The sequence below is a fragment of the Vulpes lagopus genome, chromosome 24 (genome assembly GCF_018345385.1).
Source record: "Vulpes lagopus strain Blue_001 chromosome 24, ASM1834538v1, whole genome shotgun sequence".
In the NCBI taxonomy this organism is placed as follows: Eukaryota; Metazoa; Chordata; class Mammalia; order Carnivora; family Canidae; genus Vulpes; species Vulpes lagopus.
This window is the reverse complement of record NC_054847.1, coordinates 23,093,704-23,109,442: the sequence shown is the minus strand read 5'-3', so window position 1 is coordinate 23,109,442 and position 15,739 is coordinate 23,093,704. Positions and strand designations below refer to the sequence as shown.

The 15,739-nt window shown below is 32.3% G+C and overlaps 1 protein-coding gene across 1 annotated transcript in view; it reads left to right on the top strand.

Moving 5' to 3' along the window:
- Window positions 1-15,739, top strand: part of LRP1B (LDL receptor related protein 1B) — a 1,815,754-nt gene that overhangs the window by 1,104,583 nt on the left and 695,432 nt on the right. Inside the window, exons 13-14 of the mRNA XM_041739937.1 lie at window positions 5,825-6,044; window positions 7,922-8,111. Coding sequence (XP_041595871.1) covers window positions 5,825-6,044; window positions 7,922-8,111 — 410 coding nt within the window. The remainder of the gene's footprint in view (window positions 1-5,824; window positions 6,045-7,921; window positions 8,112-15,739) is intronic.

The window sequence follows — 15,739 nt, the reverse complement described above, 5'->3', positions numbered from 1 at the left end:
TCCCGTCTTATATTTTACTGTTTGAAAATAGCGTCACAAAACAAGTATTCTTTATACCTTACTACACACATAGAAAAATACTCAATTGCATAGGATGTGTATACCTTCCCTATAAACTGAGATCACCAGATTGTAGTTCCTAAATTGTTTGTATTGAGAATAGCTCCAAACAAATACAATTAACGTACTTTTTCCTAGGCTGACATTTAGGCAGAGAGTGAACTCATTGTATGTGTTTTTATAAAACATAATTATAAAGCAATTTCACTGATTTTATGTGTGGATTCTATAATTATCTGTACTATGCCAGGACTTTCAAACCAAATCATCTACCTGACCTTTAAATCAAGGCAATCTTAATTTTAAGAGAAACTATTTATTACACACTGTCTAAATTTACTTGAAGCAAGATATCTTAAAACAGCATCTTTCTTCTCAGGAGTTCATTAGAGAAATATTTTGTGATATACTTAAAGAGCATTTGTGGTGCCAAGACAGATGACACAAATATGGAGGTCGTAGAATCATATGATTTAGAAGGAAGTTTAGAGGTCACTAGTCCCACCTCTCTATTCAAATTCGGGAATCCCCTTCAATGCTTCTCTACTAGGCAGGATAGATATAATATCCATTCCAGTTAGATATAATATCTACATTGTTTATAGTTTATAGTATTTGGAGGCAATCTACATCATGTATAGTGTTTGGGGAAAATTCTAATTGACTTTTTTTTTCTTTTCATTAAGGCAATATCTTCATCTCTGTAATATCTACTAGCTACTATATTTGCCTCTGGTGCTACAAAGAATGACTCTTAGACCTTTTCCATTAGACATTTTCTATTTTCTATTATGCACCAACCTGAAAAACACATTATGTGTGTATGTGTATGAGTATGAATGTGTATATACATATATATATATGTAGTTGTGCGCACAAACACACACACACACATATTATTTTTCTGAGCAATATACTATACCCAGAATTCTGTACTAGGTATACAATACTTAACAAAACAAGCATAGCCTTAAACCTTGTGAAGCATCTTCTGTTATCTGCAAGGTGGGGGATAGATAGATAGGACAAGAATTAAGTATCAAATAAGCAACTAATGTGATTTCTACAGACCAGAGTTAAGGAGGAAAACAAATAGGATGACATGTTGTAAACCAACAGGTTGAACAATTTCAATAGGTTTGCTGAAAGGCCTAAGGATGCATTATTTACACCAAAACTTAACTATAGAAAAAGAATCAGCAATGGAGAGTGAAGGAAAGAGTATTGCAGATCAAGAAAATGGTACATTTGAAGATCTTAAGTTGGGTAAAAACTTGACTCACAGAAACACCGAGATGAGAACAACAGAGAGGCAGAGGGGAAGGGATGCAGATGCAGTTAGAAAGGAAGCAGGACCTTGTTCGCCAGAATGAGAGCTTTGTACTCTGTCTTTGGCACAGGACAAAATAAGGAAGTAAGAATCAGACACATATTTAAAAAAAATCTAATCTGACTGTACTGTGGAGAGTGGATTAGAAGATAGAAGTAAAAGTGGAATCATGTGAAATTAATTGTCCAAATAATTGTTTGACCATAATATAATTTTTTAAAAAGAAGAAGAAATGTTAGCTAGGAAAAGTCCTTTTAAAATAGCACAATAAAAAAAAAAAAACAAAAATAAAATAAAATAGCACAATATACCTTTTCACAAAATATTAAAAATAAAACCTTCATTTATTTACAGTTTTTCCTATCATAGTACCTATTTGCAGCTGTACACAGAAGGAGAGAATTACAGGTTTTCTCCACTTCAATAGCCAATTAACAAAAATTGCTTATTTCAGAAATATCCTTTATCCAAAGCTTCATAAACAATTACAGAATCAGAAAGACTTTGTTCATTTATTTCTTTATTAAAATGTATTATTGATTAAGTATCATACAGATCAATAGAAATCAGCAAAACAGTAATTGTCCTCAAGGAGTTTATAATCTTTTTTGTTTGTATGTTTTTTATTGGAGTCCAATTTGCCAACATATAGTATAACACCCAGTGCTCATCCTGTCCAGCGCCCCCTTCAGTGCCTGTCACCCAGTCACCCCATTCCCCCCACCCACCTCCCCTTCCACTACCCCTTGTTCGTTTCCCAGAGTTAGGAGTTTATAATCTGATGTTCTTGAGGATGCCTGGGTAGCTCAGTGGTTGAGCATGTGCCTTTGGCTCAGGGGGTGATCCCAGGGTCTAGGGATTGAGTCTCACATCTGGTTCCCCACAAGGAGCCTGCTTCTCCCTCTACTTATATCTCTGCCTTTCTCTCTGTGTGTCTCTTATGAATATAAAAATAAATAAAATCTTTAAAAAATGAGCTGATGTGCTTGATACACACACACACACACATTACCTATAAAAAATAGAATGAAATAATGCCCTTCAGAAAATCATTGAGACTCTCAATTCAGACTTGAGTTTTAGAGGTTGAATAGGATTTCCAAATGAGTAGATTTAATCTCAGGGGCTTAGGATGTGGAGTCATAAGGTTAGTCACTGTACTCTGATGGGACATGTAAGTACTTGTTCAGAGGCAGGGAAGTTAATGGCAGTTTTGAGATGAGATGGGTTCATTAAGTCTAGAGCAGAGGGCATGTGACAGAACATATAGGAGATGAAATTAGACATATGTAGAAATCTTCATTGTTTGTATTAAAAGATGTTTGTTTTTGTTTTGTTTTGTTTTGTTTTGTTTTCCCTGACAACAAGTAATTGGAAGGTCTTGAGAACAGTCACATTTTTCAATTCATGACTTAGGAAGACAAGTAATTGAAATGTGATAGTTCTATGTGGCCAACCTGTTAGAAGTTCCCATTGAAGAGGGATAAAAGACAGATTGTAGCATTTGTAATGGGAATAGACAAGTGAGGATTGAGGAAAGAGACACTGAAAATACAACTGGCAGGTCTCAACAGTGATAGAAATGGGGATAAAGCAGGAGGAGGAATTGGTTACGATGGCACTGTTTCTCAAGCTGATAGCTGCAGATGAATTCCCTCCTTCCGATGATAATTTCACACTTCATAATTTATATCAGTAACTTAGACACCTGTGTCTCCAGTTCTGACTTCTCAAAATATTATCTGTTGTAAATATGCTCAATGCTGAATGTATATTTGCCTCCAAACATGGTCTGTGGTATCCCTATCTCAATAGTGCCATGCTTTCTAGTTAATAGTAGCTATTACATCGGCATTAAATTGAGGTGTTTTTGTTTTTTTTGTTGTTGTTTGTTTGTTTTTGAGATTTTATTTATTTATTTAACCCAGAGAAAGAGAGAGAGACCACACCAGCAGGGGGAGCAGCGGGGAGAGGGAGAGGGAGAAGTAGACTCCCCACTGAGCAGGGAGCCAGACCTGAGGTTCGATCCCAGGACCCTGGGATCTTGACCTGAGCTGGTGGCAGATGCTTAACTGATTGAGCCACTCGGGTACCCCATAAATCAAGTTTTTTAACAGTAACATTATGTTACTTTCATGGCTTAAGGATTTAAGTATGTCTAGGATTGACTGCCACATAATACAATTTAATTTGGGGATATGATCAATATCAACAAATGCAAGCTCAGTACTTATAGGGTACAAATATAAATAAGAAATAATCCCTGCCCTTAATTATATTAATTCTCAACTGAAACCATCTGACTTTTAACACTATTAAATATAATGCAAGGCATACATGCAACAAATACTATAAAAAGTCTTTTTAAATGTCCCTAGAACACAAAGGAAAGACTTTATTTTGACAGAAAGGGTAGAAATAGACTTCATCAATTAATTGTATTTGAATAGGACTTGAAAAATAGAAGTGCAATTTTTCTTACTGTATTAGCAGAAGTCTCACTTAACCTAATATTTATTTAATGAACACCTGAGTCCCACATATAAAAAGATTTATATTAGTGTCTGCTTGTTTTATAGGTTATATTTCCTATTTTCTGCATTAGGAATCATCATGTTTCATACTGATTATAAGGCTTCCACAATATAACTCTGTAACCTAATGAAACTGGTAGATGATCACACACCTAGCCTCTGACAGACTGGCACCCTTGTTTAAATTGTTTTCTTATATTCTGTTTGAATAAAAATAATCATAGATAATGAATCAGATCACAAACAAAGTTTTTTTTAAATAGCAAAGCAATAAAAGTTATGCTTAGATTATCTGGAATTACCCCTCATGAATGTGTGTCTGCACACATATGCAATTTGGGTTGAAGAATCAAAAAAAAAAAAAAAGAGTGTAACTGTGGGCAAAATAAAAGCTAGAGAGGAAGATAATTGCAATTTTAACAAGTTGTAAATTAGCAACAACAATAAAACTGCATTGACTAAACATATTTAAAATTTCATGAAAGTATTAATGGAGATAAAAAAGTTGTATATTACTCTTTTACATAGTTGATTTATACAGTTGAAGTCAATTAGTTATATGTAACTAACATAGGACTAGAGCAAATGGAATGACTGTCTCATTTGTTCTTAATTTGTTCCAATAATAAGACCACTCAAAGAACAAGCTGGATGCAAGATAAACATATATGCATGTTTATTTCTAGGATTACAATGTATTTTGACGTAATAAAATTCACCCATCTCAATCTATTTCCTCAGATCTAAAAAGATATAGCAACATAATTTTAAACTGTTAAGGGCATTTTTAAAAAGCTTAACTAGCATAAAATGATCGATGGTGTGTCACATCCTCAGGTTTCCCAAATCTTCATTTAGATCACAGTAGGATTTTTAGTCATGGATACAGATTTTTCCAAAATTACCTCAGGAATTATTTAGGGTCCAAAAAATAGACTTAAATGGGTGGCAGACGATCAACTAAGGCCATTTCTAGGGTCAGCAGCTTAGAAAAACTTTAGAGCTTTGGAAAGTTGTGTACGAGGTGACCGAGTTAAAACCCACACTTTAATTAATAACTCCAGAACTTTCACATGACCCTAGAACAGCACAGGTGGAGGGGTTTAACCTTATTCATGAGGGAATTGGAAAGTTAGCTCAACTCCCCCCCCATTACAGCTTAACACAAAAGACTTGTCTTTAAAAGGCAGAAGCTTTTGTTTGAGAAAGAAATTAAAACTCAAAATCTCAAGGTCAGTCAACCTGATGTTATTAAACTCATGTGCAGCTAAATCATCATCTGTGGGTTTGAGGTTATAATAAGGAGCAATAAAGCATAGATAATTTGCAGGAGGAAGACAAATTAGACTTGGCCAAATAAACCCAGTGTGACCATACCCTTCAGTACAAAGACAATTCAATTGCCTGTCTTAAAAAATAATAAATAATAATTCATCTAAGATTAAATAAAGCCTGAAGGAGGTCATTAACGGTACCACAAGTTCTCATGTCAGTCGATCGATCTGCTTTTCAATCACATAATTGATTTTATGTTTTCTAAAGTGGACAACATTTAAAAATAGTAATGCCTCAAAAATCACTTTCCAAACTCAGTATCAACACCAAAGAAAATAAATATCTGGCACTTAGTGTTAGGTTCAATAGTGTATGAGGACAGTAAGTGTGGTAGTGGTGGCAGTGGGTTTTCTGTAATGTGGCCGAACAGCCTGGCTTCACTGAACACATCTGTGCTTCCCTGAGGACTTCACAGATGCCCCCTCCCTTTGGTAGATGAACATTTAGGTAGGAGGAGAAATCAGAATGTAATTAGATGTTATGGCAGTGCCCAATCTAAAGAAGCGTCCTCTGTATGGGGGCTGGTTGAAATAACATGTGTGCACTCTTGTTTGTGACGTCCTAGTTGGATGTATTGGACAGACTGGGAGGAAGATGAAATAGATGACAGCGTGGGAAGGATCGAGAAGGCCTGGATGGATGGCTTCAATCGGCAGATTTTTGTGACTTCAAAGATGCTGTGGCCAAACGGTTTAACTCTGGACTTTCACACCAACACATTATACTGGTGTGACGCCTATTATGATCATATTGAAAAAGTGTTTTTGAATGGAACTCACAGGAAGGTAAAAGACAAATACTGCTGTTTTTTTTTTTTTAACTCTCAGGCTGCTTCTTCACAGAGCCTTGTTGTTGTGTTAAAAATACTTTCAAGTTTATTTTTACCCCTCTGAGGTGGCTGCCAGTAGTCTCTGTGGGGTGGCTGAAGGAGGCTGAGCATTAAGCAGTGCAGCTGGCGCTTGCCTCCGGGAGACCAGGACCAGCTCACTGTGGTATGCCAGGATTTGTGGGATTTTAAAAAGAAGCTCTCAGGATATCAGAGCTGTTTTAAAATGCAGTTTTCCTCCATTATTGATGAGTTTGCTATGACCAAGCAACCCAACTCTATTCCAGTATCTTTAATATTTGCAGGTGAAATTTAACCTACATATTATGAAAAAGTAATTATCCTGCATTTATTTGAATAAAGAGCTTCATGACATTGGAATTGAAACACAAAAATAAACTGAACTTCAGGTCTATTACTTTGAACAAATCTCAACTTCCTCTTGCCTCTTTTGGTAGGATCATTGCAAAATGATTTTGAAATTCTTGAGTAAAATTGAGGATGGAGTTGTGTGCCAACAGAGGCAGTGATGACAAAACATTGCCTCTACATTTCATCTTATAATAACCCAAGTGGATATAACATTATAAACTGGCTTCAACACTTTTGTTAAATAATAGAAAATGGAATGTTAGAAATTATTAAAATGCCTCTGTTGATACTATATGTCTTTCTTTTTGGAAAGGAAGACTGCATAGTTGGCCAAGACTACTCATTATGAATTCTGTTTAAGAAATAAGCAGTACATTAATCAGTTAAGGCTACTTCAATCGTTAGTTGACTCTAACTGTGCTTTTAGTATGTTCCCTCAAGTAGTAAAATTGATTGGCATTTAACCTAATGTCACATACTTAACAGGTGTCAAAAAATATATATGATTCCTTTAAAGATATTGATATGTACACCACATAGAGAATATTGTACTGGCTAGCATATTCAACCCTCATGGAAGTTAGAAAGTAGAAGTAAGAAACTGTCTTAATTATTCAGTATATGAGTATGTGATATGAAGAATTCAGAAAAAGGAGCAAAAGTTGAATTTCTAACCCCATGTTATTTGGATAACTTCTTCAATTTTTTTAATATTAAATGGAGTAAGTGCAAAATGCTTTGTCATATTGTATACAATATCATTTTATAAATGGTGAATGGCGAAAAAGTACTATTATTGAAGGTGTGACTCTTTATTCCTCTTCTACAATTGCTCCAGTTGAACAAAAACAAAATACAACAAAGAAAATCAGACTGAAATTAGCTAATGAGTCTTATTTACCTACTTACTACTAATAAATGTTTATATGTTCAAAATTAAAATCTCTACCTCCCTCCCTGCCGTTCATCTCCTAGATTTCTTCCATTTGCATTGGCCAATTAAGTAGGAGAATCCCTTTCATTCCCAATGTGGTAAGACCATGTTCTAGTCCTTGGCTGTTGCATAAGCAATATCACAATACACATAATGACACTAATTACTCAGATCAATTTCTATTCCAGGTTATGTTACTTGAATATCATAAAGAAAAGAAACAGGGGAGAGTGTCAGACAAAGTCATTTTAATAGGTTCATTTCTTGACCATATGAGTAATGTCATATATGAGAGGATTTAAATGGAGGAAATATAGATAATATCCTTCAAATAACATGTCCTAAAAACAGAAAAAAAAATATGCTCACATTGTGAAATCTGTTTTTCAAATGCACTGAGAGAAAATATGAGTTAAGATATTAGTTAGATCATTATCTGCTTTACTTATTTTAATATCATTTTCTCTAAATATTTAGTTATGTTTTTAAAGATCAGTTCTGATTTTTCACAATGTGTTTATATTTTACAGATTGTTTACAGTGGGAAAGAGTTGAACCATCCTTTTGGACTGTCGCATCATGGGAATTATGTGTTCTGGACTGATTATATGAACGGTTCCATTTTTCAACTAGATTTGATAACGAACGAGGTGACATTACTGAGGCGTGAAAGACCACCCCTGTTTGGGCTTCAGATTTATGATCCACGAAAGCAACAAGGTATTAAAAACCATATAAAATTTATTCTGGGTTTTTCCTACAGTAATACTTCACAATATTTGCAAAAGGTTTTATTTTGATGGTGTCACTGAAGCTTTATGATAAAAAGTGTCTAGTCACTCCCAAGTCAATCAAATCTTAGACTTTATTACCATAAACATCTATTATTTATTGTTCAAAATAGCTTGAGCAAGTAACTGGGAATTCTATTTTAGTGAAGTTCAAGATTTTTTCCAAATGTTTCCTTTTTCAAGTCATCTTCTTATTATTTAGAGGAAAAAGATTGAAAGACTGTTAAAGCTAAAAAAAAAAAAAAATCCACTTCATGTTCTAAGGTTAAGTATTGTGAGCAATAAGAACAACTTTTTATGGGAAAGGAGTATTATGTAAAAATATTATAAAACAAGTCATACAATGAAAAGAGTATTGCAAAAAAAGTATTTTAGTATATTTATTTGATTAGTTTCATGTCAATTTAAGGAATGTTTAATTATATTAGTTGTTATGAAAGGGAAATAACCTGCCATGATATTCATGCCTTATAAAATTCAGGTAATATCATTGTATGTTTTATCTACATGAGTTATTAATATTTATCAGGCCATCTACAAATTGCATGACTCAAAATTTAGACATTAAACAAAGAGAACAGCTTAGTAAATTATGTGATAGATTTTTGTTATGAATCAAAATAGTCATTGTTCCTTTCATTTATGGTGATATTCTTGTGAAAATTTAATGAGTATACATTTCAATAAATTTAGAATGAAAAGATAATATCCTGAGTTTTTAAATGTGTATATTGTCAATAGAAAATTATATAGCAGCAAGATATTTTTTTTAAAGATATTTGGCTAAATCAGAGATTTTAAAAGCAAATTATCAAAGGGCTTCATGTTTTTTTCCCCCTTACAGTATTAAAATTGCCTCATTGGGATACAAGTGCAATTTTATAAAATAATAGAAGTATAAAGTGAGAAGTTTCAATAGCTAACAAAAGATAAAATCTTTAAAAAGAATAAAAGTGAGTTTATTCGAGGTGGTATAAGCTATATTTGTGGACCAGCAATGAAGAAGAATGACAATTGTCTAGATAGGTAAAATGGTAATATTTTGTTACATTCATGTCACTCCTACTCCTTACCCCCCTTCCTTCCCAAACATTATTGAGTGTCTACACTGAACTGGGGGCAAGACCCTGAAAAGGAATAACCCTTATCATCTCCTGGAGGATCTTCTTTGCCTGATTGTTGTTCTAATATTGCAAGGATTAATATCCTGGATTTTATTAAAGTAATCAGTATACAATTCCATTTCCCATTTCCATTCTCATAAAAATTGTTAATCTTGAATGCTATTGCTGAACTCCCTCTAGTCAAATTCCATGATGTTTTCAAATCTTCATTTTCTTCAAACTTCTAGTTGCTTTAGAAAGTTGGTGAATTAAATGCAACATGTGAGATAATACCTGTCTTACTGTAAAATGGTTTTGGGCTTAAACCTAGATTCGAACACTTTTTGTTCTGAAAACTTAAGACATATCATGAAAGGTCAACAAAGATAAGAAATGCTTTCAGGGCACCTGGGTAGCTCAGTGGTTGAGCATCTGCCTTTGTCTCGTGTCATGATCCCAGGGTCCTGGGATTGAGTTCCCTGCAGAGAGCCTCCTTCTCCTCTGCCTATGTCTCTGACTCTCTGTGTCTCTCATGAATAAATAAATAAAATCCTGAAAAAAAATAAATGCTTTCTTCATAAAACTCCTATAAGGATTAAATCACTGAATTACTAATTGTAATTAGAAAATGTGTACTTCCCACATATTTTATATTAATTTTCCTTTATCACTTCTCTATAAAGAAGCATATTGTTAAAGTTTCCTTTCATATAAACATGTTAAGTAAATATTCAAAGGAATAATGTGTCACAATCACATACAAGGGAGCACATGCCTCTGATAGGACTATGTGGAACGTACTCCCTGTGTTTCATGAGGAAATCTGCTCAGTGTTCTAGACAGTACCATTGACATATAATTGTTCAATGCTATCTCTTGGATGGACAATACTTTTTTTTAAAGTACTTTTTAAAAATGTTCAATTAAAGGCACATTAAAATGAAAGCTTAGCCCTAATTACTAAACTTTTTATGTAACTTTTATTGTAGAAACCATTATGTTTTGTGTTACCGAAAGAATGTGTTTGGGCAAGTTGATGGATAATTTTTCATAAACTTAGGTGAAATAATCAATTAGTTTGAATTTCCTACCCAGTTTTCTTGTAGCTAAAGATTGAATACTACTTAAGTGGATCTTTTGAATCAATAATATAGTATGGAGAGATGTCTGGCCAACATAGTTTTCATTAACTCAATAGACATTGAAATGGATAACCTACTTAGGATCTAAATATTTAATTTTTTACTAAATTAACCAGAATGGGTAGATTATAAAGCAAAATGCACACAGATATTCAAATGCAGACATGTTATCTTAATATATTATAATGTTCTCAGTGAAAATCATGAGAAAGAGAGTGGTATTTCTTTTTCACATCTTGTGAACATAAGATATTAATAAAAATTTAGAAACACATAGTGGCACACAAAATTTGGTTATATACTATTTTGTTATATTATATATTATTTTTCTAGGAATAAAATAGTTGCAATTGAATAGAAAACTAGCTTCCTACATAGTCACAGATCACAATTTCTTCATTGAATGTGATAAACTAGTCTCATATGGCCTTGTATTTTCTCTCTCTGAGGTACTATGATTTCTATGACTATATACCTTATGTAAACTTACATGAGTATTTATACATGTATCTATGAATATATATATGTATATACATGTATATACATAGATGCTAGATAATATATCACACACACACACACAGACACATACACACACACCCCACCCCACAGTAATACTAGGGAAAAAATCCAGGAATGTTATTAATGTAACATTTATATTCATATTAATGTAACACCTAAACTCTTTTAGACTCGGTGTCAGAAAATTAGTCAGCTAATTTGACCTCTCCAGATCAGAAGAGACTCTTATCAAATTATTTGTTAATATAGCAGCTAATTTCAGGAAGGTAGATATATAACCATATTAAAGAGAAAACTACCCCTAGGAATGAATTCCTAAATAATTCCAAAACATTTTCTCTCATATGCTACTGTCATTTCTTCTGATTTAGTTAAACTTTGTGTTTTTTTTCATTTACATTAGACATCTAGAAACATTGTTAAAATCATCCCCTGAAATTTCTGATATAAAGTACAGCAATTGTATAAAACTAACATACTTTCTCCTGTTTATTCTCTAGGTTCAGAGGCACACTTTAATTTTTCCCACATGTTTTAGAGAATGGAATCATCAAAACTAAGTGCAGGATCTAAAAAGAGTTAATGAGGTATGCCTGGGTGGCTCAGCAGTTGAGCATCTGCCCTCAACTCAGGGCATGATCCTAGGGTCTAAAATAGAGTCCCACATCAGGCTCCCTGTGAGAAGCCTGCTTCTCACTCTGCCTATGACTCTGACTCTCTCTGGGTCTCTCATAAATAAATAAGTAAAATAGGAAAAAATAAAATAACAAGTGTTAATGAATAGTTTTTAATATAAAATTATAGAATTAAAAATAATAGATTAGTTTTTATGCCAAATATATGAAATTAATTAATAATTAACTATAATTCTAACTACCAGGAAATGGGCTAAATATTCTTATTTGAATCTCATAAAATATATTTAAGGTAGATACTATTTGTTTCTATCGTGCATTGAAAACCCCAAGGATCAGGCCTATGTAGCCATTTGCCCTCAGGAAACAATGAGCCAGGGATAAACTGGTATTCAAATTCAGGTTTGTCTGACCATGAAGTGTTTTTTTTGTGACTAATTTATGTGGCCAATTTTATGAAAATTATATAACCACTATACTTTTAGAAAGTGTATGTCTTTTCTGTAGCCATTGTAGTTTATCACTGATAAATTTTTATTTATAACCTAAAAAAATGAACTTCTTGACTACCTTATAGAACCCAGGATTCAGAGATCTCATATTACAAAACACTAGTATAACAAACATAGTAATTTTTACTTAATGCATGACATGTTTATTAAACACATTATTGTGTAGGTCTAGTAAAATTTACCTATAGTGATAGGGCCATCATCACAAAATTTATCTTTCCAAAATTTCCATTTTGATAATAATCACCATCAAAAAATAACCCAAATGACATTCCTAATTGAGTTAAGACACACACAGAAGCACATACACCACACAAAGTAGCTTCAAAGCAAGGCAAATGTAAAAATTTTCAATGAGTATATAATTCTTCAAGGGAGAAAAGACACACTTTATCTTTTCCTAGGATTGATTGACATCATTCAAAGTTGATTTTTCTGAAATTATCCTAGATGAAATCAGGATCTGGACTCAAGATCCCATTCTACTAGTTTCACCCAACCTTTATAAAGAATGTAAAGTCTAATTTCTCTTCCAACTACAAGTCAAATTATCTCTCCATCAAGTAGGATAAAGAAAATCTCCATTGGCTTATGTGTTTCATATTAGGGTCGGAGGCTTCTACTTCACATATGATAAAACTCTGAGAAGAGTCCAGGAAGCATGTGGAAAAGGGGATTTCTTCCTCTCACCATTCTGATGAAGATTTAGATAAAATGAAACAGTGGGATTCCTTTGTGGTGATGATTTACATATTCTGTTATTTATTTGCTAGAAATAAAAGACGCTTTATTAACAAAGGTTAAATTACTAAGGTCTATAAACAGCAATATTTTACTTTCTCATTTTATTTGAGTATAGTTGACATACAATGTTACATTAGTTTCAAGTGTACAACTTAGTGATTTGATAAATTTATATGTTATACTAAAGTTCATCACAAGTACAACTGCCATCTGTCCTATTACATTGCTATCAAAAGATCATTGACTGTATTTCTTCTGCTCTATTTCTTATTCCTATGACTTACTCATTCCATAACTGGAGGCCTTTCTCTCTCATTCCCCTTCACTCAGTTGGTCCAGTCACCCACCCATTTCCCTATGGAAACCATCAGATTTTTCTCTGTATTTATAGTTCTAATTCTGCTTTTTGTTTTTTCATTTTTTAAAGATTACATTTATGATTAGAATCATATGGTATTTGTCTTTCTTTGTCTGACTTATTTCACTTAGCATAATACCCTCTAAATCCATCCATGTTGTTACCAATGGCAAGATATCACCCCTTTATATGATTGTGTAATATTCTTCGGTGGGTGTGTGCATATGTGTGGGTGTGTGCATGTGTGTATGTGTGTGTGTGTATACACCATGTTTTTCTTAACCATTTGTCTGTTGGTGGACACTAGATTGCTTCCATGTCTTGGCTGTTGTAAATAATGCTGTAATAAACATATAGGTGCACGTAGCTTTTCAAGTTAGTAAGCACTGATATTTTATTATAGGCTTGTGAAATGTTTTCATATATCATTTGTGTCTTTATTACTGTTCTTTGACAGTTATAATACACTTTTAAATAATATACCTTGAAATGCAAAGTGTGTAGACAAAGTATACATATACTTATATGCAAATGAGAAAAGCCCCATTATCTTCTTAAAACAGACTTATATACATCAACACACTTGTACTTTACATCTATATGCCCAAATGATTGTTTCTGTCATGTTACTAAGTAATACTCATTCATTCATTCATTCATTCACTCATCAACTAATGAATGTTTATCAGACATACTCTTCTGTGCCAGATTCTATAAGGGGTAGAATAGTTTCACTTCTCTTAACTAAAATATCGTGGGGAAAAAGAGAAATATTTTGGCCCAAACAGACCACTATCTTGAACTTAAGGTACTCTAAAAGGTACTCTTCATTTGTTTTCCTTGAATATTTGATTTTTTAAAAAAGTATTTGCTTCCACAGTAATTTAATCTAGGATATTTCATTATGCTGTTTTCACTGTTATTTTGTCTGTCCTTTATTGATTTAATTTTATTTTGTCATATACAAAGAAGTTAAGAGTATAAAAGCATGAATTTTAGATTAAGAAAAATCTATGTTTCTGATTATTTAGAAATGATGATAATAAAAAATAACACCTAATTCTAAATCATTATTTAAGATAAATATTATTAATTTCTAGGCATTAGAAAAGTCATTTAAGCCCTATCTTACCAGTAATCCCATCTCAAATGAGATAAACCTATCCTAGAAGTTCATTAGAAAAATTAAATTAAATTAAATATATAATAATATATAAATATATTTACATGATCTATAAACATATAAATAATAAATATCCCTCCTGCTGATGACTATAGATTTCCAATAATTATAACTATCAATATGTTAATGAACAGTCTTCCATTTTTATTTACAAAATTTTGAATGTTTTTTGTAATCACTAAATCATATTTTCAACACCATATTTTTACATGAAAAGTTTTGCAACCTACTATAAATTCAATAAAGACTTAAGTAATAAATTTAAATTGAAGTAATAAATTCAAAAATATATTCAGATACTGCTAAAAAAACACAGCTCTAGGCAATTCCCATGAGAGATATGGAAATATTCAAATTTATTTAGATTTTGGATTTCTATCATAACAAGACAAATGCCAATTCCTCTTTCTTTAATATATGGTATTCACAGAAAGGGAACGTATTTAAAAGTTTGAGTAATGGTAGCTTATTTATAAATACTTAACTTTCATATTCAATGAGAATGGTAAGCATGAGTCATGCTATTAAAAAAAGAATGTGATATTTAGTATATATTTTCAATATGAAAATGTGTCCTGATATATTGCTTTCAATACTTCACTATATTTTACTGTTTTAAATTCTTCATATATTTCTCAAAATATTTTGGTTAAATCAAAATCTAAAGAATCTGAATGTAACTGAAATAATGAGTATATAATTTAATCCTGTCCATAATATGCATAGCTCAGAACTACCTGAGTATCCTATGAAGTGTTACATTTTTATTCTGCAGTTATGTAATAAACATAGCAGTATTTGGAAACTTAAAAAACTGCTATATTCCTTACTGGAAAAAACTTGAACTAAGCTTCATTATCTTCTGAGTTTGGAAAATTACACTAAAGCTTGAATTATTAGCTTCCTTAGCTTTCAAATGTATTTTTACCTTTCATAAACTCAGTAAATTTAATTTACTTCTCAGAATAATGAACGGACATGATTATGTACTTCAGGTTATTTCTTTTGATCTGTGGACACACAAGATAATTTATGGGAATGAGTTAAATATTTATTGCATATAGCAACATTTTGATAGTTTTTGTTTGTTTTGATTTTTAACTCATTCCTTAATATTCTCTGCCTAACACAGACAACCCCTAAGGCCCACAGTACAATAATCCCATCAGTCTGATTTTTGGCACTTGTGCTCAACTACCAATACATCTGAAAATATCATATTATTTTATTGTATGCCTCCAAGTAATTAAAAATTATTTTTAATATTTTGAGTCAGATTTTCTGATATTCTCAAAATGTTATTTATTTATATCTTGAAAAAATGCACAGTGTAAAATGACCTGGATATTTACTCTGTGAAT